The 22,465-nt window shown below is 38.2% G+C and overlaps 1 protein-coding gene across 1 annotated transcript in view; it reads right to left on the bottom strand.

The window, feature by feature from the left end:
- Positions 1 to 7,378: 7,378 nt before the first annotated feature.
- Positions 7,379 to 22,465, bottom strand: part of LOC5567421 (N-alpha-acetyltransferase 15, NatA auxiliary subunit) — a 32,434-nt gene continuing 17,347 nt past the window's right edge. The window contains exons 3-6 of the mRNA XM_021854861.1: positions 20,064 to 21,215; positions 19,946 to 20,009; positions 19,228 to 19,883; positions 7,379 to 8,575 (exon numbers count right to left, since the gene is read on the bottom strand). Coding sequence (XP_021710553.1) covers positions 8,288 to 8,575; positions 19,228 to 19,883; positions 19,946 to 20,009; positions 20,064 to 21,215 — 2,160 coding nt within the window. The 3' untranslated portion in view covers positions 7,379 to 8,287. The remainder of the gene's footprint in view (positions 8,576 to 19,227; positions 19,884 to 19,945; positions 20,010 to 20,063; positions 21,216 to 22,465) is intronic.

Below are 22,465 nucleotides of genomic sequence, written 5' to 3' on the forward strand. Positions count from 1 at the left end.
TTTTAGATAACGAAAAATAATATTTAGATCGAAAACAAAAATTTGGGTATTAGAGGGTTAAAACTGTCACTACACGTGGCAAGAATGGAAGAAAGGACGCTTCCCCGGAATGCGAAGTTTCTTCCAAGGGGGAAATGAATAATTGTATCGAAATGAGCAATCAGTTCGATGCTCTAGACAAATTTTCCGAACACCAAATCGAAGCAGCCTCTAGCACAGGCTCTTTGATTCAAGTGAGGAAGCAAAGAGTGCCGCCTATCGTGGTCAATTGTTCCGAATTTGGGGGATTTAGGCAGGAGATCTTGAACTCCATTAGGGGAATCAAGGTTTCCTTCCAAATCGCAAAGAAAGGAGACTGTCGCGTTTTGCCGGAAACTCTTAAAGATCGTGAACTTCTTCTCAGACATCTTAAAGAGAAGAAGCACAAGTTTTTTATTTATGATGACAAAACTGAACGTTTGTTCAAAGTTGTCTTGAAAGGTCTCTCAAGTGACTATAAGTCACCTGAAGAGATCAAAAATGGAATTAATGATTTACTTGGATTTTCCCCAGTCCCCAGTTATGAAAAAGAGAACCCAATCTGGCATTGTTCGGAAAGGGCTTTCTCAAGAATATTATTTAGTTCACTTTAACAAAAAAGAACTAAATAATATTAAAGCTTTAGAAAAGGCAAAACTTTTGTTCGATGTCCGTGTGACATGGGAACATTTCCAGAAACCTGGAGGAAATTACCAGAACCCCACTCAGTGCCGTCGGTGCCAAAAGTGGGGTCATGGTACAAAAAATTGTCGCATGGATGCTAAATGCATGATTTGCGGAGGTTCTTCTCACGCTAAGGACGACTGTCATGTGAAAGAAGATACCAGAAAGTTTGAATGCGCCAATTGCAAGGGCCCTCACAAAGCTAACTTTTGGGAATGCCCTTCACGCAAAAGAGTCGTTGAGGCTCGTGCCAGGCAGATGAAGGATAATATCCGTTACGATAACGGTCGTTTCCGGAATTTGCCTGGTAGAGTATCGAACAATGCTCATTTTTCAGTTAACGATCGCTTGATTAGGAATCATTCCCACCAGGAAGATCATAATCATGCTCATTTACAAACAAATTTTACTCCGTCGGGTAGCCGTTCGAATCTTTCAATTTCGAATGTATCTACCCACGGTAAATCCTTTGCCGATATCGTAGCAGGTAATTTGAACTCTTCCCCTATTCGTTCCATGAGTACCCATTCTACTTGTTTCAAATCAAATGGAAAAAACGCTACCGCCACAGGTAACTCCTACCCCGCTTCATCGTCTACCGAAAATTCCAATGGGAAATCATCAGATGATATGTCTGCCTCTGATTTTAATTTTCTAACTGAACAATTGAATCTAATGATTGATGCAATGTTCAAAGCCACCACTATGACTGAAGCAGTCCAGGTTGGTGTGAAATTTACTAATCAAATTGTTATTAGATTACGTTTTTCTAATGGATCCAAATAATAATTTAAATATTTTAAATTGGAATGCTCGTTCTCTGAATGGTAAAGAGGACGAGTTGTTTAATTTTCTTACGGTTAATAACGTGCATATAGCAGTTATTACCGAAACGTATTTAAAACCTGGATCTAAACTCAAAAGAGATCCTAACTTTTTTTTTTTATCCTAATGATCGACTTGATGGGGCATGTGGGGGAGTTGCAATCATCATTCATAGGCGTATAGGCCTATTCACATGACGTCTCAAATCAGCTGATCGGGAAGCACTTTGACAGTTCTTCTATGAAATTGACAGGCCCGTGTTAGCACCGGTCCTCAACCGATGTAAACAAATGCATAGACGGATCTGTCACATGAAAAGGCCTATAAAACATCAACTGTTTTCGTCATTTGAAACTAAAGTTTTTGAAACTTTAGGTGTTTCTGTTGAAACACAGTTTGGTAAATATACTTCCATAGCTGCCTATTTGCCTTTTCAATGCTCTGGACAGCAAGGTAATTTGCTCAAAACTGACTTGCGAAAATTGACTCGCAATAAGTCAACATTTTTTGTCATTGGTGACTTTAATGCCAAACATCGGTCATGGAATAATTCTCAAAGTAATTCCAACGGCCGAATTTTATTTGATGAGTGCTCTTCAGGATATTTCTCAATTCAATACCCTGATAGCCCCACATGTTTTTCCTCTTCTAGAAATCCATCTACGATTGATTTGGTCTTAACCGACTCTAGTCATCTTTGTAGCCAACTGATTACTCATGCTCATTTTGATTTTGATCATGTCCCTGTTACATTTCAAATATCCCAAGAAGCGATTCTCAATCCTATCAGCTCCACTTTCAATTATTTACGAGCCGACTGGAATATATATAAAACGTATTTTGACTCTAATCTTGATGTTAACATTTCTTTAGAAACTAAACTTGATATTGACAATGCTCTTGAAACTTTAACAAATTCCATTGTTGAAGCCAGGAGCATTGCAATTCCAAAATGTGAAAAATTTGAATCCGTGATTATAGACGATGATCTTAAACTCTTGATCCGTCTTAAAAACGTGAGGAGAAGGCAATTTCAGCGCACTCGTGATCCTGCTATGAAAATTATATGGCATGTTTCAATTTAAGTGCCAAACGCTTAAGTTTAGGCCAAAAACACATGTTTACTCAATTTTCTAATGTTTTTCGTTGGTTTAAGCCTAAAAAACATTTTTTTAGATTTTGTCACATCCTTTGGCCTAAACTCAAATTTTAAGTGTATTTTGTTTTCCGTGTCCCTTACGAAATGTCAGATAGGAACAACCCCAGTGGTCGAACTAAAACCCCTGTGGTGTTTTTGTCGACTAAGCGAACGTCAAACATGATCAAAAGTGTCAAGGTTCATTTATGGACCAAATTTTTAAATTAAAGTTTAAATATGATATAGCCATTATTTGAGCGGGAAAAATTGCTAAAGTAGTTACAGTAACATGCTTTTTCGTGTTATTAAATAAAAACAAGATTTCATTAAAAATTTTAGGACCCAATTGCCCTGATGAGAAGGTGATCGGATGGCTTTTCTGTTTGCTGTTGAGATTCGAGTTCGTTGCTGCTGTGCTAGCCAGAAGCGTTTAACTTCGGCTCATCCCCAGAGGAGATTTCAATGTCGGCAGTTTCTGGTGAATAATCCGATGGGGTTTCAGTTGTCCAGAGGTTGTCTGTAGGAGAGGCAGTGTTTTTGTGCGTTTATTACGAGATTCGTAGTTGTCGTAGTTAGCAACTTTCTTTTTCGCACTGCTTTTTTTAGCGTCCATTGCTGGCTTGGTATTGCTCAGTTCTGTAATACCTTTTGGGACTAACAGACTGTCAGTTTTTTGGGTATGTAAATGTCCCGGATAACAGCTATTTCCTTGTCCTTCCTGGCCAGCTCGGTTTCCAATGAACCGATTTTTTGAACTAGGTCTTTGATTGTTCCATGTTCCTTGACCAGGGTGAGCCTTTCTTGTGGCGTAAGTTTTAGTGTTGCTTCCAGCCTCGCAATCTGAGCGTCTTTGTTCTGAACTTCCGCGAGCAAAGCTTCTATCTTTTCGTCTTTGCGTTTCATCTCCTTCAAAGCGTTGTCCACTTTGGCGGAAAGTTCCTCAAAACGTTGCTCGTTACTAGCGGCTACAACAGAGGCGACCGATTTTGGATTATGCTTTAGAAGATCGTACTGTCGTTTGGCCGCTGGGTGCGATATCCCCATGTCTACGCGTAGATGTTGAATCTCTTCCTCCTTGACGTAAGATGGGCATTTTCTGCTTGCCAGTGGGTGATCCGTTGTATTGCACCTTCTGCAGAAAGCGGAGCTGGTACATGGATTTTCTTTGTCGTTCATGTGGTCACCGGAACAATTACCACATGTGGGTCTGATGTTGACAGCGAGTGCGCGTGTGGCCGAAGTCCCAGCAGCAGTAGCACAGCATAGGGGAGGGGTAGAAGGGGCGAGTACGGCAACGGATCCATCCTACGTAGATATTCTCGTTGTCGGAGTACACACGAGCTTCGCTACAGCTGATGATGAATTTTGAAACATTGAGCACTGGGTGTTCAACGATTTTTATGGGGAATCCATCGATGAGCGCTGACATGTTTTTCAGTTTCTCGACGTGGGATTTATTCCGCAGCTTCAAAACATATGAAGCACCTCGGGATTCCGGATAGGCTCCGTCCACTTTCGCTTCTAAGTAGCTTTCAACCGATATCCTTAAGAGAATCGGAGATTGTGGGAGGCTTCCCTGAACTGCTTCCATTCTCAACATGACTAACTGACCGTAATTTCCATTGGGATCACCCCAATCAGGAAAGAGCGGTCCAGTAAACTCTCCATCTCGACAATTAGACGGACCCACATCCCCTATGCGGAAGGGGTCAGTCCCCGACGGCATGTCGGAGGACCGATACCAACACTATTTTGGTGACACCGATCACTGAAAGATATTTTTTACCCGCACACTGCTGAAGTGATCTTTGTCGCACAGTATATCACTCACCCAGCGGTTTTTGCGTTTGATAGCGAACAAAGCCAAGCTTACTTATTGTTCGAATTTATCATACCACACAGACTGGACCGGCTTGGGTCTGCTTTTGCCAGGAAATTAATTTGATTTACGCACTATTGGGCTTTTTAATAGTCAACTTATTCAACGGATATGGTTTCAATTATTTGTAGAGAGCACTTTCCGAAAACCTTTAGGAGAGCACCCCCACGGGAGATGTTCTGGGGGTTATACACGAAGGTATTTTACGGGAACAACAGACATAAGCTGTCAACTGCCTCATCTTTATATTTTTCACTAAAAGATATCGTTGTGAAAAGCAAATTGTGAAGACTTTAATAAGATTTGAACATGTTCCAATCTTGTGGAATTTTTAGAATATTCGTATGGAAAACTAGTTTGGAAACTTGAAAGCCCATTTTCTCAATGCCTACTTTTTACAGATGAGACTGACCTGCGATTCACGAAAGTTAAGTGCGATTCTCACTTCACTTCAGCTCAAGAGCTCCATTGATTTTCGACGAACTCTAGGTAATCCCAATTAGAATAATTACTTAGAATATGATTTTTTACTCATCAGGTTAGTATAATAATCAATAGTAACTTTTTATATACAATCAATACAAAAAAACGAACCCTTTTGAGCATTTTTAATTAAAAAATATGTTAATCAAGTAGAGGCTCGACGGGTCTACCCCGTTTGGCATAATGCCTGTATGCCAAACGGGGTAGATCCTCAGAATAACCCCCATTAAACATTTGACAGTTTAACCTCCGACTAAATTGGTTGGAAAATCGGTCGATTGTTGCACCCACGCTTATGGAAGATTAACACAGGGATCAATCGAATATCACCCGATTTAATAGGGTAGGCCGACGTAATCCTATTAAATAGGTGGATTAATCGGTATTTTAAGTAAAATCCAAGCAAGTTGACCTACTAAACACCAGATTTCGTCGGTCACACGATTTAATCTGGCAATTAGTCAGTTGATCGCTGTGTTAAACTTCCATAAGCGTCGATGCAACAATCGATCGATTTTTTGTCAATTTAGTCGGCTGTTGAACTGTCAAATGTTTAATGGGGACGGCCTAACTGACAAATGTAAAAAACTGAGTTTTATTCACCAAAAGATTTGTTTTAATAAATTACAATCATATAATGCACAACTGTTCCTTATATGTTGCATGGAGCTTTCATGTGTCGCGCGATACTAGGCAACTTTTCTTGCTCAACGGGCAGCTAATAAATTGCAGTGGGCGTAAAGGAGAGGTTTCAGCGTTCAACAGTCAGTCATTATTTTTCACTTAAGGTGAAGATGAATCGAAGCCAAAGTTCAAATTTTCAAGAGCACGGATCTGGAGAACCTAACATCCGTTTGAGCTGAAACCCTTATCAATTGGTCACCACCAGCTAGTGACCAATCGATTAAGTTTTCAGCTTAAACGGAAGTTTGGTTCTCCAGATCCGTGCTCTTGAAAATTTGTAGTTTGGCTTCGATTTATCTTCACCTTAAGAGCCTTGATGTAGGTATCAAATTAGTGTACACAAGGATATGTCCCAGCTGGGGGAACGTCATTTGGCATAATTATTGGAAACTGAGTTGAGGAAAAGTTTTTTTTTTTTATACTACCTATTTTCCTATTATTGCAATTTAGTGGTTTGTGCGCACCATTGAAAATCTGACAATACTACTATGTTTTTGGCGTTATCATTGTTAACATTCTCATATGTGAATTTTCCTTCTTTTGATCATAGGTTGTTCTTTCTAATTAAGTTGTTAAACTAGTGATTGGCATTGTAAATACTAACATTTTCATTGACAATTTGGCCTTCTTTCCTACGTTGGCATTATAACTGCTAACATTTTCATCGACGATTTCCCTTCTTTTGATCACAAGCTCTTCTTTTAAGTAGCACTATTTATTTTTCTAATTTCTTTTTTTATGCCAAACGTCCATTATGCCAAATGACCATTATACCAACTGACCATTATGCCAAATGACCGTTATGCCAAATGACCTTTATGCCAAATGACTATGCCAAACGGGGTAGCCCCGTCCCAGTTCTGGATATCGTTCAAAAACTAAGATATTGTGAAACAATTAACAAGCTGTAAATAACAAGAATTAACATTTAGAACAACATCATTAGAAGCAATGGAAATTCTCAATTTCGCGGAAGCCTAAAAATCCACGAAATTTGGCCTTCATCGCAAAACGAATCGAGGTTTTATCAAAAATCTTCTAATCGTTTAGTTTTAAGTTGGACGTCTTTCTGGCTTGCATCGTATAAGACGTCAACCAAAATGCTTAAAACTGAGAACAAGGGATTAAAACGAAGAAAATAAAAACGTTCAATGAGCAACGAATATAATAACTACGAGACACTTGAAGATTGCGTTCAGTATTGGAAACTACATTATAAGGTACTTAAATCATTTTTTTACTGAAATACGTATTAAAACTCAATTGAAAAATTCGTATTCATAATTGATTTTAACGGTTTGTGCAAATCAGTGCACAGGCAATCAAATTCCTCACGGATCCTCTGGATGAATCGAAGCCAAACTTCAAATTTTCAAGAGCACAAATCTGGAGAAACGAACACCCGCTTGAGCTGAAAACTTAATCAATTGTTCACCACCAGCTAATGACCAACCGATTAAGTTTTCAGTCTATACGGATCCTTGTTTCTCCAGATTTATGCTCTTGAAAATTTGAGGTTTGGCTTCGATTCATCTTCACCTTAACGACTTTATACCAACTGATCTCATGCCATTCATGGTTGCTCTCTTTGCACCGACGAATGGAGAGAATGGACAGACGGAAAACTTGGAGTTCGGATATGTTTAGCCGTTACCAAACAAGAAAACTTCATTTTCTAAGCTCCTTCTAATATCCGGATTTCGAGTTCACACATCTGATTTATTTTGCTGTTTCCGGTCATCCGATTATATTGTGTTTGTGTATTTGAAAAACGACTTCGTACGGATCTTTTGCCTTTTGCTAGCTAACAAAACCTGTTTCTTAATTCATACGTTAGTTGTGTGTTGTTATCACGAAAATCATTATTCCACTCTAAATTTATTTGCAGGGATTGTGATTAGGCTGACTACGAGGATTGCGTATGATCCTAGGGTAAACTCCAATTCAATGCAGTTCAAGTCGACCGAATTTACCCTTGACAATCGAGTGGTTGAGACGTTCTGTGTATTATACATAAAGGAACGATGAAAAGAAAATCAACCGGTTTTGTATTTTATGATTTTCTATATTACAGAAATGTTTAGTCGCTCAACCCCTGCATCCTATATGCACGAGAATCAAGGTTGAGTCACAAAAAAGTATGGGACATGACACGAAGTTACATTATCTGTGTTCAATTTAATATATTCGTGTACTAAAAACAAATGTGAGGGAACATTCAGCCTTCCCTCATGTATTGTATAATGGTGGTAGTGATCTACAATTGAAACGAAACAAAATTAATATATTGTGCACTCAATGCAAGCGATCCTATATATGACTGCGTGGCCGACAGTTCAATATTTTGTTCTTGCTTAGTCCTGACTGTTTAACTATGTAAACTATTTTGATCATCTCGTTAGAAATTCTTTTCGATATTCTCACATTAGCAGAGCTAAAATAGTTCCCAAGAATAGGATTAAAAAACTAAACTGTCACTCTATTACGATGTAGTCCGCTGTTTTCTGACAGCGAAAGCGGCGGAACTTGACTCCCATACTTTATTTCGGTACCAGCTTTTTGAATTTTTTACTCGGTTAGTTTGCTTTTATTTCGCTCGATTTGCTTTGCTGTTGAGGGGTAGATTTTGACTGTTGCTCAACGGGACACATGGTCGTTCCGGTAGCACTGGTGGTGACTGTCGCTGAGGACGTCGGCGACGATGATTGGGTAGTGGTGAGAGTGGCAACAGTAGATACAACATCGGCAAAAATCACCGCCAGCGGGAATCGTTTCTGGCAACTCTTCTTGAACGCATCTATTTGATCCTCAGCTAGGCCTCCAAAGAATCCGGATTTCAGTAGCAGAAATACTTTCGTCGCATCCTATGAAAAATATATATTTTTGTAATTAAATGTTGAAACTTTTAGGGATGGTACACAAATTATGTCACGCCAAATTTCAATATTTTCGAATCCCTATATTGTGATGCGGATAATCGAGTAAGGGAGAGTTGATTGTAGGGGAAGGGTTGGTAAGAACACCTTAAGGATATCATCTTGTTTCTAATGAAAAAATTTATTAATTTATATAGCTCGATCGCACATCTTTTTTTTAATGGTTTATTTTGTCATGTATTTTTAAAAGGTTTACAATTTTTCAAGTATTTCAAACTTCAGTGTCTAGATGAAATTCTAACGCATCGATGTCGAAAACATTATCGTTGTTGTTAACAAATATTACATATTGAATAAACGTTTTTAGAAGTTTACATTTTGCTTGTCGTCTTATGCCTTGCAGTACAGGCTGAAGTAGATTTGTGAAAGAGAAAACTCTATTAGGTACACGCAAAAAAATTGTGTGGTAAAAACTACCATTTTAGGGGGTTAACTTAAGCGCTCGCACCGGAAATTTTCAGCAGACCAGAAATGCGCTTGAAATTACCATGTCTGTAGTTGGAATCAGATTGTTGTAAATTATTTCTGTCAAATGTACCAGTAATGCGGTGGGGTGTACCGTAAACATAGTAAATAGGTCTGAATTTCCATGGTAGTTTTAAGAATGGGCGTAGTCAGCTAAAATAGTTATTTTTACCACAGAATTTTTTCCCGTGTACAATGAGTTGCAACTTATGCTGTAACACCGCCCACGCTGTCGAGACTCGAACACAGCTTGAGAATTTATGCTCCAGGTCTTCCCTTGATGCGTTGCAGTTCTGGCACGAAGGTGAGTCGATTCGTTGCATCCTAAACAGCAGATCTTGATGCATGAGTTTCTTGTTCACCAGAAGAAACCACATACTCCTCTTATAAGAGCTTAGTCGACGATCCGATATATTCCTCCACACTGCTTTCCAGTTGCAATTCGGGTCTTCTTGTACCACTTTTGGCCGGTCGGATTTCGACACAAAGTATTGATTGAGGCATACTGCTGACATGTTATCGTGCACCGGCGGCGGAAGGTATGCTAACTCCTGGCAGATAAGTTTCACACAAGGACAATTTGTCGGCAGAGCTTGAAGATTTGGTGGATTTTCACTGCTGTATAATGTTGAAAAGTACTGTAGATCTTGACTTTCTCGCAAGTGTCTATTAATCAGTAACGATTTACACTTGAATACGGGTAACTGAAGTTTTAATCCTCCCTCTTCAGTGGGAAGTGATAACTGATATATTGGTACTCTCGTGCTATACCCACTCCAGATGAAGCTTTCCATAAGTGAAGTCATTTTTGCAATGTGTACGTTGTTTGGAGTCACTATTGATGATACATACCAGATTCATGCGTATTCAACAGTGAAATTTTTGGTGCAGTGTTAGTGCTCACGTGCGATGATTCCATAGTTGATGTGCAAAATGGGAAACGAGAGAGTCCCAATTTAACTTGGACATGAGATGAACAGAGTTTGCGTAGACTATAGACGAATTCCATCCAGAATGAGTCGAAAAAAATAAAAATCGTGCTCGATAGTCTTCGATTTGGATTAAATTTTGCACATGTTTTTGGTATGGTAGAATAAGTGTTTTCCATAGAAAAAATGATCATTTTGACTCAAGCTTAACTTTCGAAAATGGCCTATAATTTTTTACATGCAACTTATTTGAAAAAACCTAACTCCGAAACTGTTGATTTTAGAGAAAAATGTTCTATGAAGAAATTGTAGTGAACCGTTTGGACTATGAGAAAAAAATATACACTGAAAAAACATTTCATTTATTTTCAAAGAAAAATCAAAAATAAAACTTGAATTTTAAATTACACAAAAACCCCATTTTTAATATTTTTTAAATTTTCACCATAGAATCTTGATAGTACAGAGATGTTTGGGACAAAGTTTCATGATGGAGAAATTTTTAATAAAAAAGTTTTTCTAAGAGCAACTTTTGGTAGATTTTCAAAATTTTGATTTTTTTTTCAAAATAAATACGTTTTGATGATACAGTAAGCATCTTGAAATGATTGTAAGCCATAATGAATATATGAATAATTTCTCTAGAACTAGCCATTTTCGAATTATATCGAGTTTATTGCAAAAAATATTAAAATAGGCCATTTTCATAAGTTATTCGCGATTCTCCATCAAGGAAAATAAGTAAATGGAAAGAAATATGATCTTTACTCTCGAAAACGTATTATTATTAATGGAGAAACGCGAATAACTTATGAAAATGGCCTATTTTAATTTTTAAACAATATATTTTGCAATAAACTCGATATAATTTGAAAATGGCTACTTCTAGCGAACTTATTAATATAATCATTATGGCTTACAATCATTTCAAGATGCTTACTATATCATCAAAACGTATTTATTTTGACAAAAAATCAAAATTTTGAAAATCGACCAAAAGTTGTTCTTAGAAAAACTTTTTTATTAAAAATTTCTCCATCATGAAACTTTGTCCCAAACATCTCTTTACTATCAAGATTCTATGGTGAAAATTTAAAAAATATTAAAATGGGGTTTTTGTGTAATTTAAAATTTAAGTTTTATTTTCGATTTTTATATGGAAATAAATAAAATATTTTTTCAGTGTATATTTTTTTCTTATAGTCCAAACGGTTCACTACAACTTCTTCATAGAACATTTTTCTCTAAAATCAACAGTTTCGGAGTTAGAATTTTTCAAATAAGTTGCATGTAAAAAATTATAGGCCATTTTCAAAAGTTAAGCTTGAGTCAAAATGATCAATTTTTCTATGGAAAACACTTATTCTACCATACCAAAAACATGTGCAAAATTTAATCCAAATCGAAGATGGTCGAGTTCAGTGACTGACCGATTTGACATGGAATCCGTCTATACCTAAAATCTTCACTTTGTTGTCTGTGTTCAGCCAATCAACGAGTATACGATTCCTTGGAGATATCTGGCCGATGTCAATTGAGAACGTTTTTTGCAGATTTAACATTGCTCCTGCTCGTCGTTCAAAGAGATTGAAGGCGTTTCTCACACTTTCGATTTTTTGTGGACATGAAGTGACGACAGTTATATCATCAGTATAGGCGGTTACCATATCGTCGGGTCCATTGCAGATGTGTTGAAGTTGGGAGATGAGGGGGTGTAAGTACATCACAAAAAGATGCATTGATAATGGATCACCCTGTCGAACTGATCTTTCGATAGGGAAGGATGGGGATAAATGTCCATTTATCATCATTTTTGAAGTGGAAAGCCTTCCAATTGTCTTCAACAGATCTATCAATCTGGGGTTCAGGCCAAGGTTACCCATCGTCCGAAACAAGAATCGTCTGTCAACACGATCAAACGCGTGATCTAAGTCGAAGCTGATTATTTTTCCGCATCTCCTAGTTCTCTTATAGTAAGCAATCCTGTCCTTAATTGACAGTGTGGCCTGGAAGATATTTTTTCCCATTGGAGCATTTCTGCGCTGGACTCAGAATGGAATGTGCTTGTAAAATGCGGTCCAGACGAGTTTTGATTACGCGCGAAAGAAGCTTGTAATCACAATTAAGCAGTGATATAGGACGATAACCTTTAATCGTTCTGTCGTTTCCTTTCTTTTTTACAAGAACAATGATTCCCTCTACGTATTCGGGAGGAAAGTTGCCGTTAATTGCCTCATTCAAGATAAGATTGAGATGACGATGAATTATGTCGAAGGTTTTGACGTAGAATTCAACAGGAATACCATCAGCTCCAGGAGATTTTCTTGATGAACTCGACTTAAAAGCAATAAATATTTCGTCTGTGGAGATTGCATCCATGCATTCCTGGTTTAAATTACTGTCTTCTGGGACCACCCTATCGCAATCATATTGACTCTCTTCATCCATTTCACTTTGCGAGAATAGAGTCCGATAGTACCCCACCACATGCTGCTGTATGCTTTCAGATTCGTTGAGAGTTTCGTTGTTATTCGTTATTAAGCTTTCAATCGTGGTTTTCTTGCGTTTTCTCTCCCCAAGCTGGAAAGCCGAGAGAGGTTCTTCTCTGAAGTGGTCTTCGTTGATCCGGAAAAACGTTTCTGAGAATCTGCGTTGTAGTAGTAACATTTCCTTTTTTAGACGGTTGATAGTCGCAATCATCGCTGGGTTCCCGTAGTACGCATCATAAGCCTCTCTCAGCTGGACATACAAAATCTGCTGCTGATGTTGAAAATCCATGAATTTTTCACGCGATTTCCAACGAAAGAATGACCGTATCTTAGGTTTTGTGAAGTGGATCCACCACTCCTTCCACGAATTACAATTCCTCCTTTGCCTGGTCCAATACGCCCACTTGAGCTCAAATTCCTCCAGATTGTCTGCTGATAGTATGTGCGCAAAACCCCTTGCCATGTTCCCTGCCGAGCTGCGGAAGGCACAATCTCACAGTTAGTGCCATGTGATCCGTAAATGAACACACATGCACATCAGCTACACGAAGCTGGCTCCGGAGATTACTGCTGACATACAAACGGTCAATCCTTGAAGCGGTATTGTGGCGAATATACGTGTATCCTCTTCGACCTCTGCTCAACGGGTTCCAAATATCGATCATTTGTAGTTGTTGTAAAGTGTTACGAAGAGCTCCGCTGTAGTTACTCTCTCCTGTCGCATCGCTTTGTTCTATCACAGAGTTGAAGTCTCCGCCGATAACCAAGTATTCGGTAGATTGTCGTAGATAGTGTGGAAGAGAATTGCTGAACAGATATTCACGCTGATTCCGACACTGCGTGCCCGAGGGAGCATATACATTACACAGAGTAATAGAGTCGTTTATACGAACTGTTATAAGTCTCGTGTCTAAACTTCTCTCCACATGCGAGAAACGAATATGAGCTTTTAGAGCAATCGCTGTACCTCGTTTAGTATGGTCTACGTTACTAATAAGATTGTAGCCAGGAATAGCTAGTTGATCGTTCTCAACTTCTTGTAAGATGTAAATCGTGTAGACGTACGAAAGACTGCAGTGCGTTTAATTTAGTGGTGTTGGATATTGTATTGGTATTAATAGAAGCTATATTATATGAGAAAAAAATCATTGTTCTTCTGATCGTGGTGTCTTCAGGATGGATTTCCTAGTACGTGGTCGCGATTCTCTAGTTTGTGACACAGATGATCCATCAGTACCGCTATCGTCATCCCTTTTGTGTTTGCCGCCGGTTATAGTCTCCTTTGATCCAATCCTATTTGGAACCCTGAAGAGTGGGAGATCGGAATCCAGTGAGAAATCCATGGCTTGTGTTTGTTGGTCGATCAGTTGGTCGAAGAGGAGCTTTCCGGACAACATCGGTTGTTTTAGCAGACCTTAGTCGCTCATTCACACTGGCTTTTTGCACTAAAAGCTTTTTATTTTGAATGCAAGGAATGCCGGTGTGGACATATTTTCCGCAGTGCCGGCATGTTGCACGCTGTCCAGAGTAAGTCACATAGGTACTTTCTGGTCCGATGTTTATGTAGGATTTGATTTGTTGTTTCAATACCATTCGGACGAGACGGATTCCTGTAAACAGCCCGCTGAATTCATAGTCATCACTCCATACAAGCTCTTGTATTGACACCACATCGCCATACTGTGAAATGTGATGTGTTATCTGCTCATCACTTACATCAGCAGAGAGATCGTGAAGTTTAACTTGTGTACACCCATCTTCCATCAGAATACGAAGACGATACTTTTTTTTGTTACACTCGTATTCATGTTTATTGTCATGTAGTTTTACTACTTGTTCGGCAGTAGCGGTATCCACCGTTTGTACAAACGCACATCCATACACATGGCTTATTTGGATACGTAGTAGGTTCTCTTTTGAAAGACCGAGTTCGCGCGCGACGAAGCTATGCACTTCCTTAAAGGACGGTTTCCTGGGTATGTTCGAGAAATCGATCCGAAACGTGTTTTCCCGGATTTTACGCGAAGTCATTTTGATTACACCGTCTGTTACTAAGTTTAACGCTACGCGTCGGTGCATCAACCGACAGGCGCACCAGCGCCGACTTTTAAGGATATCTGCGGTAATTACTTGAAAGAACGGTGTATAGTAGAATCACGTCTACTCACATTGAGAGTAGCAATTCAACTGAACAAAAATAGAGATGTTATCTAACGCCACGACACGAATTAAAACAACCATAGTTAAATTTTACCGCGTTCTTGTTTGGTGTTTATTAATTCTGCGTGGCATTACGACAAGTATTAGTATATACCTATTCTGAAGGAATTCCTTTAGAAATTGATTCAGGTATATGTCCAAAGTTTTTTTCAGATATTTAAAAAGTACTTTTCTTCAGAAGCTCATTTGGTCGGTGTTCAGACAGACTAAGCCAAGTGTTTTTTTAATCTTCCAGTCGTCGCGTGGTTTGCAACCGTCAGAACCACCACGTTGCTGTTGTAAACGAAAAGCGAAGTTTTTTCAACAGTGTTGTACAAAATACAACAGCGCGACGAATTGTTAATGTTTTCAGGAAAACGTAACCCAGGCATTCGAAATATCAAAATATATGCATTATTTGCTGTAATAATGAAACTTACCTATTTTATGGTACATCTGTATCAAAAGAGGTACGGAAAATTTAGAATTGATGAAGTTTCTCATGTATCTTCAGAGCCCCAAAATATCATCTAGTCTGTCTGAACATCGACCATTTGGTGATTCGTTTACGGACTTCCAGAAATTCTCCCCTAGCAATTTATCCATCGATTTTTCATCCTTGTCATGTTAGGCAGTCCTTGTCATGTTAGGCAAACTAGTTTTACTAGTGATTGATATCGCAATCGTAAAACACGTTGAAATTGTATGTAAAAGCCTTTGCTATCGATCCAAAGTCAAACCTTAACAGAATTACATGTTTTACACGTTATTTCACCTTGCCATTTGACACGACAGATCCACGTTGAAAAGAATATGGACCGAACGTGTAGATTATTTTCAGTGTAGACAAATATTTGAGATAAATCTGCCTCTTAGACGAAATTGACGCATCCCTCAGCAGTCGAGAACTGTCTTGGCGATGTCCTTGCGAAAGCTGAAGAATAAGAATGAATAATTGACCGGATACCTATTTACACCCAGCAGTAAACTAGCCGGATTGTTATGCTAAATCTGCGTACATTAAAATTGTTTAACGATTTGACATCTACATGCTCTAAGTGAGAAACAAGTGTATGGTTTTCTCCAAATATATTCTATTTTTTGTTTAAATACAAGAAAAAAATAAGATTTGGAGAAAACCCAAAACAGTTTCCGTTCAAAATGTATGTCAACAGAAGATAGTTTTGTAAATGTCGGTCAAAACAGCAATAATCTTGAGTATTCAAATTTTTTTTGTCAAATTTAAGGAAAGTAAGTGCAGTAAGTGATAGAAGAATTTTGCTCCATTGAAATATATTATATGATATTCCGATATATCGATATTTTGATTCAATATATCGGTGGTATCGATACTTTGTTTCGATAATTGTATCGAATCAAATATCGATACTTCGCAATATCGGAACGTCCCTATATTGCAAGGATCTCGGAAAGACTCTTGAAGCAATCGTTGAGAATTTTTTAGATAAATTGACAAGTTAATAATTAAAAAAAAAATCTATCAAATCTCTGGATAAACTTTTGCTGGAATCAATGAAAGGAATAAACGGCGAATAATTGAAAAAAGCTGTAGTATTTTTAGTGTGAAAACTTACATAACTGTTGAAGAAACCATGGAAACGTTATGTTGAAATATGTTTGGATGAACTGTAGGAGAATTCCTATAGAAATTTCTGCAAGTACATCAAAGGAATTCCTTAAGGTGAAACAGTTTGGAATCATTTTCTAAGATTGCACTGAAACTTCAAAGGCACAAATCTCGCGAAGAAAGCATCCAACAACAGTGAACTTTTTATTTTGGTTTCGTGCACTAGCAGAAAGATTAAAATAAGAAGATCAGAAACGTTTGCCAATTATTTCTCCAGTTTTGTGCCTTTGAAAACGTGAGTAGGGGCACAAAGCGGCCATTGTGACGGCCATCTTTGGATTCCGAGATGTTTCACCTTAAAATAAGAGCTCCTCCTAGATTTCCTGGAAAAATCCCATGAAATTCCCTAGAGAAACTGTGGGTAAATTCAAGTAGGAATCTGAAAGAAAAAAGCTCGCAGAACAATTGAAAAAGTTGAATCTGGAGATTTCCTTGGAATCTTTGAAGGATCTCGTAAAGTAACGATTGGAGCAAGACAGACATTGCAGAATTCATTCTCAATTGATTTCGAAGCCCGATAAAAAAAGCGGAGAAAAAATCGCTTATGTATCGGTCCACGATCGGCAATGTTTAGCAAGTTGTCACAAGCTTGATAAATAGCAGCAGAGAAAGAGAGCCCCAAAGAGAGAGCGATGATAAAACCCATTTTTCTCGATTATTTGCCATTTGTGGGTAGGTGTTTTATTTTACTGGCATATTACACAATCCTCGAGCATATGATAACAGTGGTGGCCTCCAGGTTTGGAGCTTGATAGGTGAGTTAGCTGTAGCAGGAGAACGTTTTTCATCGAGTTTCTTATGAAACTTTGATAAAAGCAATTGCCAAAATTGGTAGTTCATCGGGCATTGATAATGTAAATTTACAGGTCCTTAAAGATTCTTTAGAAATTACTGGAGAATATTTACTAGGAATAATTAATGATTCACTTGAGCAGGGCAAATTCCCTAGTAGTTGGAAACAATCCACAGTGATTCCGATACCAAAAGTATCCGGTACAACGAAATCTGAGGAGTATAGGCCGATTAACATGTTACCTATTTACGAGAAGGTGTTAGAGATCATTGTCAAAGACCAATTGCTGGAGTACCTGAACGAGCATAAAATTATAATAAATGAACAGTCAGGATTTAGGCAAAACCATTCATGTGAGTCTGCATTAAATTTATTGTTGTACAAATGGAAGCGAATGATCGAAGAAAAGAAAACTATTATTGTTTTGTTCTTAGACCTTAAGCGAGCATTTGAAACTATATCACGACCGGAAATGATAAAGACTTTGGGTAAATATGGTATGGGAGGAAATGTCCTCAAATGGTTTGAGTCTTATTTAGCTGATCGCACTCAAGTATGTCAATACGGAAATCATATTTCTTCGCCAAAATCAGTGCCGCTTGGAGTTCCACAGGGTAGCGTTTTAGGACCGATTCTATTTATTTTATATATCAATGACATGACGAAAGCTATTCAGCATTGTGATATTAATTTATTCGCAGACGATACTGTCATTTTTATTGCAGATAAAGACGAAAAGATAGCAATTAAGAAAATTAGAAGTGATATAAAATTATTGAATAAGTGGTTGAAAATAAAAAAGCTTAAATTAAACGTCCAAAAAACTAAGTCGATGGTAATAAGTAATAGGAAGCAATTAAATTATTCTGAATTAAAAATTTGTATCGAAGGAGATGAAATTGAGAGAGTTGATGTTTGACCAAAAATTAACATTTAAAGCGCATATAGATAACGTAGTAAAAAAAGTAGCACAAAAATATGGTTTGCTGATCCGTTTAAATAGTCAACTCACGTTTTGGAGCAAAATATTTTTATATAAAACCTTAGTGGCCCCATATATCGATTATTGCTCTTCAGTGCTATTCTTGGCAAGTAAAACGCACCTGAATAGACTGCAAAGGCTACAAAATAAAATAATGAGATCCATTTTAAATTGTAACATGTATATTCCAATATTAAACATGTTAGAGGCTTTCTGTGAAAGAGCGTATAATTTTCAATGTGCTTACTATTATTTTCAAATTGACCAATGAACTCTTGCCAGAATACTTGACGAATATTATCATACGAGGACGAAATATACATAACCATAGAACTAGACGAAGAGATGATTTACGTGTTGTGCCGTTTACTATGACAAGTACCTACTCAAAAATCGATTTATTATAATGGAATTAGAATTTTTAATGAATTACCGATTGAAGTTAGAAATGCAAGATCTGTTTCAGAATTTAAAAGAAATTGTGCAATGTGGATAAAGAATAAGTATAGATAATTAGGTGAATTTGTATGTATTTAATGTATATTATCAAAGATAAATAAATGGATTATTATTAGGAGGCGATGAATAGGTTTTCAAGATGTGTTGCGGATCATACTTGTTGCAGAGAGCGATAAGTGAGAGATTCTCTAAATTTTCTCAAAATTCAATCCCTGGACTGGAGAAATCGATGATGGATTTAATTGAAAAATCTTTGAAAGAAATCCTGGTAACATTTTCAGAGCATTATCGTTGGAGTGTTCAAGGGTGGTTTCAAGGAGAAAATTCTAGGGAATTTTTGCTAAAAATCCCATTACAAAGCGCTGAATGAAATTCTGGGAGAATTGGTGGAAGGATTTCTGGACTGATCATGGGTGTAGTCCTTAAAAGTATACTCTGGGGAAATCACTACAAAAGTTCCTGAAGCTTTTCTTTGAGGAAGGAATACCGGAAGGTTTATCTGAAATTTCTAGAACTTCAGAGACCTTCCATTAAAATAGTGACCAAGTCTCTGATAAAGACCTTCTACCAGCCCTGTTAATTGAATTTGACAATATCACACAATTTAAGATCTTACCTCCAGTGTCACTTTTTTCAGGTCTGCAGATGTAAGCAATTTGACCGCTTCATTCTGCCTTTTCTCATCTAGTTGGTACATAATCTTGGCGACTTCGTATCTAGCTTCGGCGTTGTCTCGGTTTGCTGCCAGATAGCCATCGTTGATCTCAGCAGCGGACTTCGATCCTCGGAATAGTTTCTCCCATTCCCGGTCAATGACCATTTTCACTGTTTCGTCTAACTCGTTGCTGGCGATTTTACTTTCTAAAATCTTGTGAAACCGAATAAGACAGCTGTGTAACGTTGAATTATTGGAGTCAATGGAACGAGCCCGTTTCAAAGATTGCAACATTAGCAACAGTTTGCCTCGACGGCAATATATTTCAAACGCCATCAGATGGGTTTCGATGTTTTCCTTGGCAAGCTGTTGTAGCGGTCGTAGAAACTCGATAGCCTTCTCGAGAGGATCCTCCGGACGGGCCAATTTGTCTGGTATCAGCTCATCCAATTGAGGTGCTTCTGGATCGCCATCCTGGTTTGGATTACGCTGCTTGTTGTGTTGGTCCTTCTTCTGGTTTGCCTGAGCAGCTTGAGCATTTTCCTGTTCGGCCTTCTTTTTCGCAGCTTTGCGTTGTTTGTTGCGTAGCTTCTTCAGCTCAGATGGAGGTAAGTTTTCTGAAATTGAATCATCATAAATGAGACATTTGATAAAGCTATTGATTCAAATAAGTTCTTACCAATATCGAGTTCTTCTTCAGCAGATTCTGCTGGTAGCGGTTTATCGAAAAGTCGGAGATAGACCTGTAACAACCAATCGGTTAGATTTGCTAGCGTAATGAAACAATTCATACGTACCTCAATGGCGCATTTGGCAGCTTTAAAGTAGAAAGGATGCCTTCGTAAAACGTCTTCCAATCGCAGCAAACCTACATAAGAACGAAGCGTCATTTTACGCATACAGTACGTATGGAAGTCAAACTGATCTTCAATAATTTCTGAGAAGTGTCGGTCAATTTCGTGGCACTTTTTCAACGATTCGCCCCATTTTTCCAACCGTTGGTAGGACAGGGCACACTCCGTCTGGAACCACATGCACTGCATTTCATTGAGATTTTCCATAGCCGAAACTCCTTCTCTTGTAAACTTGGCGCAAATCTCCTCTGCTTCCTTGATCTGATTGGCACGTAACATGTACTTTGCGCACTTGGAATTAATATACCGATCGGCCGTGTCGAGGCTTTGTGCTTCGTCCATCCATTTGACTGCCTCCAGAACATCGCCAGCGTGTTTGTAGATGCGGCCTTTGGTGACGAAGAGCTCGATTAAGGTAGGAGTATGGTCGATGGCCGCGTTTATGAAGTCTAATGCCTTTTCTGATTCACGCAGATGGTCATAATGCTGTGCAAGATAGAAAAGAGTCCACAGCAATGCGGAAGCCGGCTCCTTGGGTAAGTTTTGTTCCTTATCAGCAGCAGAGAAGTAACCACTGCTGGTTAAATTTTGATGGTAGCCTTCAACCAACTCCGTTATGACACGTACTTTTTTCTCGTCCCGATACAGAGAGCGCAGGTTAACAAATAGAGGCGGAACACCCTTCCGAAGGTTTCGTCGTAGGTGTTCATCTATCAACGAGCGGAACGCTTCATCTTCGGCCACATCCAATGGTAATCGTTTGGCACAGAAAGACTGCGGATATTCCGTTTGTATTTTCTGGTACGCTGCAATCACGTCGGATCCCTTTTCTACTTGCAATGCCTTCAGATACTGCTGATAGTAAGCGATATTTTCCGGGTTTCGCTTGATCAAATCTTGGTAAATCCCAACGGCTTCCTCATGGCGATCGAGCTTAAGGCACAGTTCACCCATAGTCTCTTTCACAGCGAGAGTGTCGAGGATTTGCGATTGATACTCTTTCAGGTGTTGTAACGCTTTCTCGTAGTTGCCCGATTCTTGAATCACTTGGTTCTGGTATAGTAGTAGTTCGCTATGCTTGTAGTCGTAGGTTTCCTGAAAACAAATGTGTGAGGTGTAATTTCTCGCATAACTAGTGATAACGTCCTAAAAGGTGACCGATTCTATAACACTACCCAGAGTGTCACTTTACCGAATGCCATTGAGAAGGTATTGACCGCGTGTGTTTTATATTACTTTTTTATGGCTATACTGCCCATAATCGCATAACAGTCCCATGTCGACTTTTGACCGTTTTGCGTTTTTTGCATAAATCAACTCAATATCGTCAGAAGATCGATAAAAACTGCTAAAAAAGTAGCCTTTGTTCCTAACTTGTACAAAAACAAACCCCATTTGTGTTGTCCCATCTTGAAAATATTCGCATAACAGTCACATCAAAGTCCGTATAGTGATCGGGCTCAGAATGGGTACCACTTCTAGTACTACATTCGGACTCTCGATACTACTAGTGATTCACTGATGTGTAGTGAAGTAAAGGGAAATCAATTATACAGTGAAACCTCCATGAGTCGATGTTCTATGTCTTAATATCGACTCATGGAACCATACTTAAACAAAATTTCATGGTAACTATGATGATTCGCTCAAACAGCTTTCCAAAGCATTTCTGTTCCATGACTCGATATTTCCATGAGTCTATGATTCCTTCAGATATCGACTCATGGAGGTTTGACTGTATTTAAAACACACTTGCTTACGACATTAGAAATGTCATGTATTCACGTTGTTTCGAAAATATTTTTAAATTAGTGGATATCACACATGTTTTAATTACGATGCATTACAAATTTTCGCTTATACAAATATTAATCTTCTTTTATGTCCGTATACGGTAACCATTTGGGTGGTAAGGGGGGTAAAATAAAGTTAATTCTACATTATTCATTTAAATTGTGTCATGATTCTTTGCTGGTACTCAGGAATATCGAACTAAAACTTATTTTTGCGTTTTTCGATAACTGGTAAAATTGACTTAAGGAGTACTTGCTTGTAAGTGTGCAAAATAAAAACTTTTCAATGCGAAAGCAAGATTTCCATATAAAAACAATCAGCAACCACATCGTCTTCTTCATCTGCTTATTGGGAAACGATATTTCCCTAACTCGAGCGTTGACTGTACTATAATAACTAAATTTATACAACCAAAGAACATAAATAGCAAATGACACAACCAGTGCATTAATAACAATGAGTGTTTTAGTAGCTGTCGAACGAGCCGATGAACATGATGAGACTGGTATGCAATTACATTGGTATATTATATTGTATATAATCGCATAACA

This window comes from Aedes aegypti, chromosome 1 (genome assembly GCF_002204515.2).
Source record: "Aedes aegypti strain LVP_AGWG chromosome 1, AaegL5.0 Primary Assembly, whole genome shotgun sequence".
NCBI lineage: Eukaryota > Metazoa > Arthropoda > Insecta > Diptera > Culicidae > Aedes > Aedes aegypti.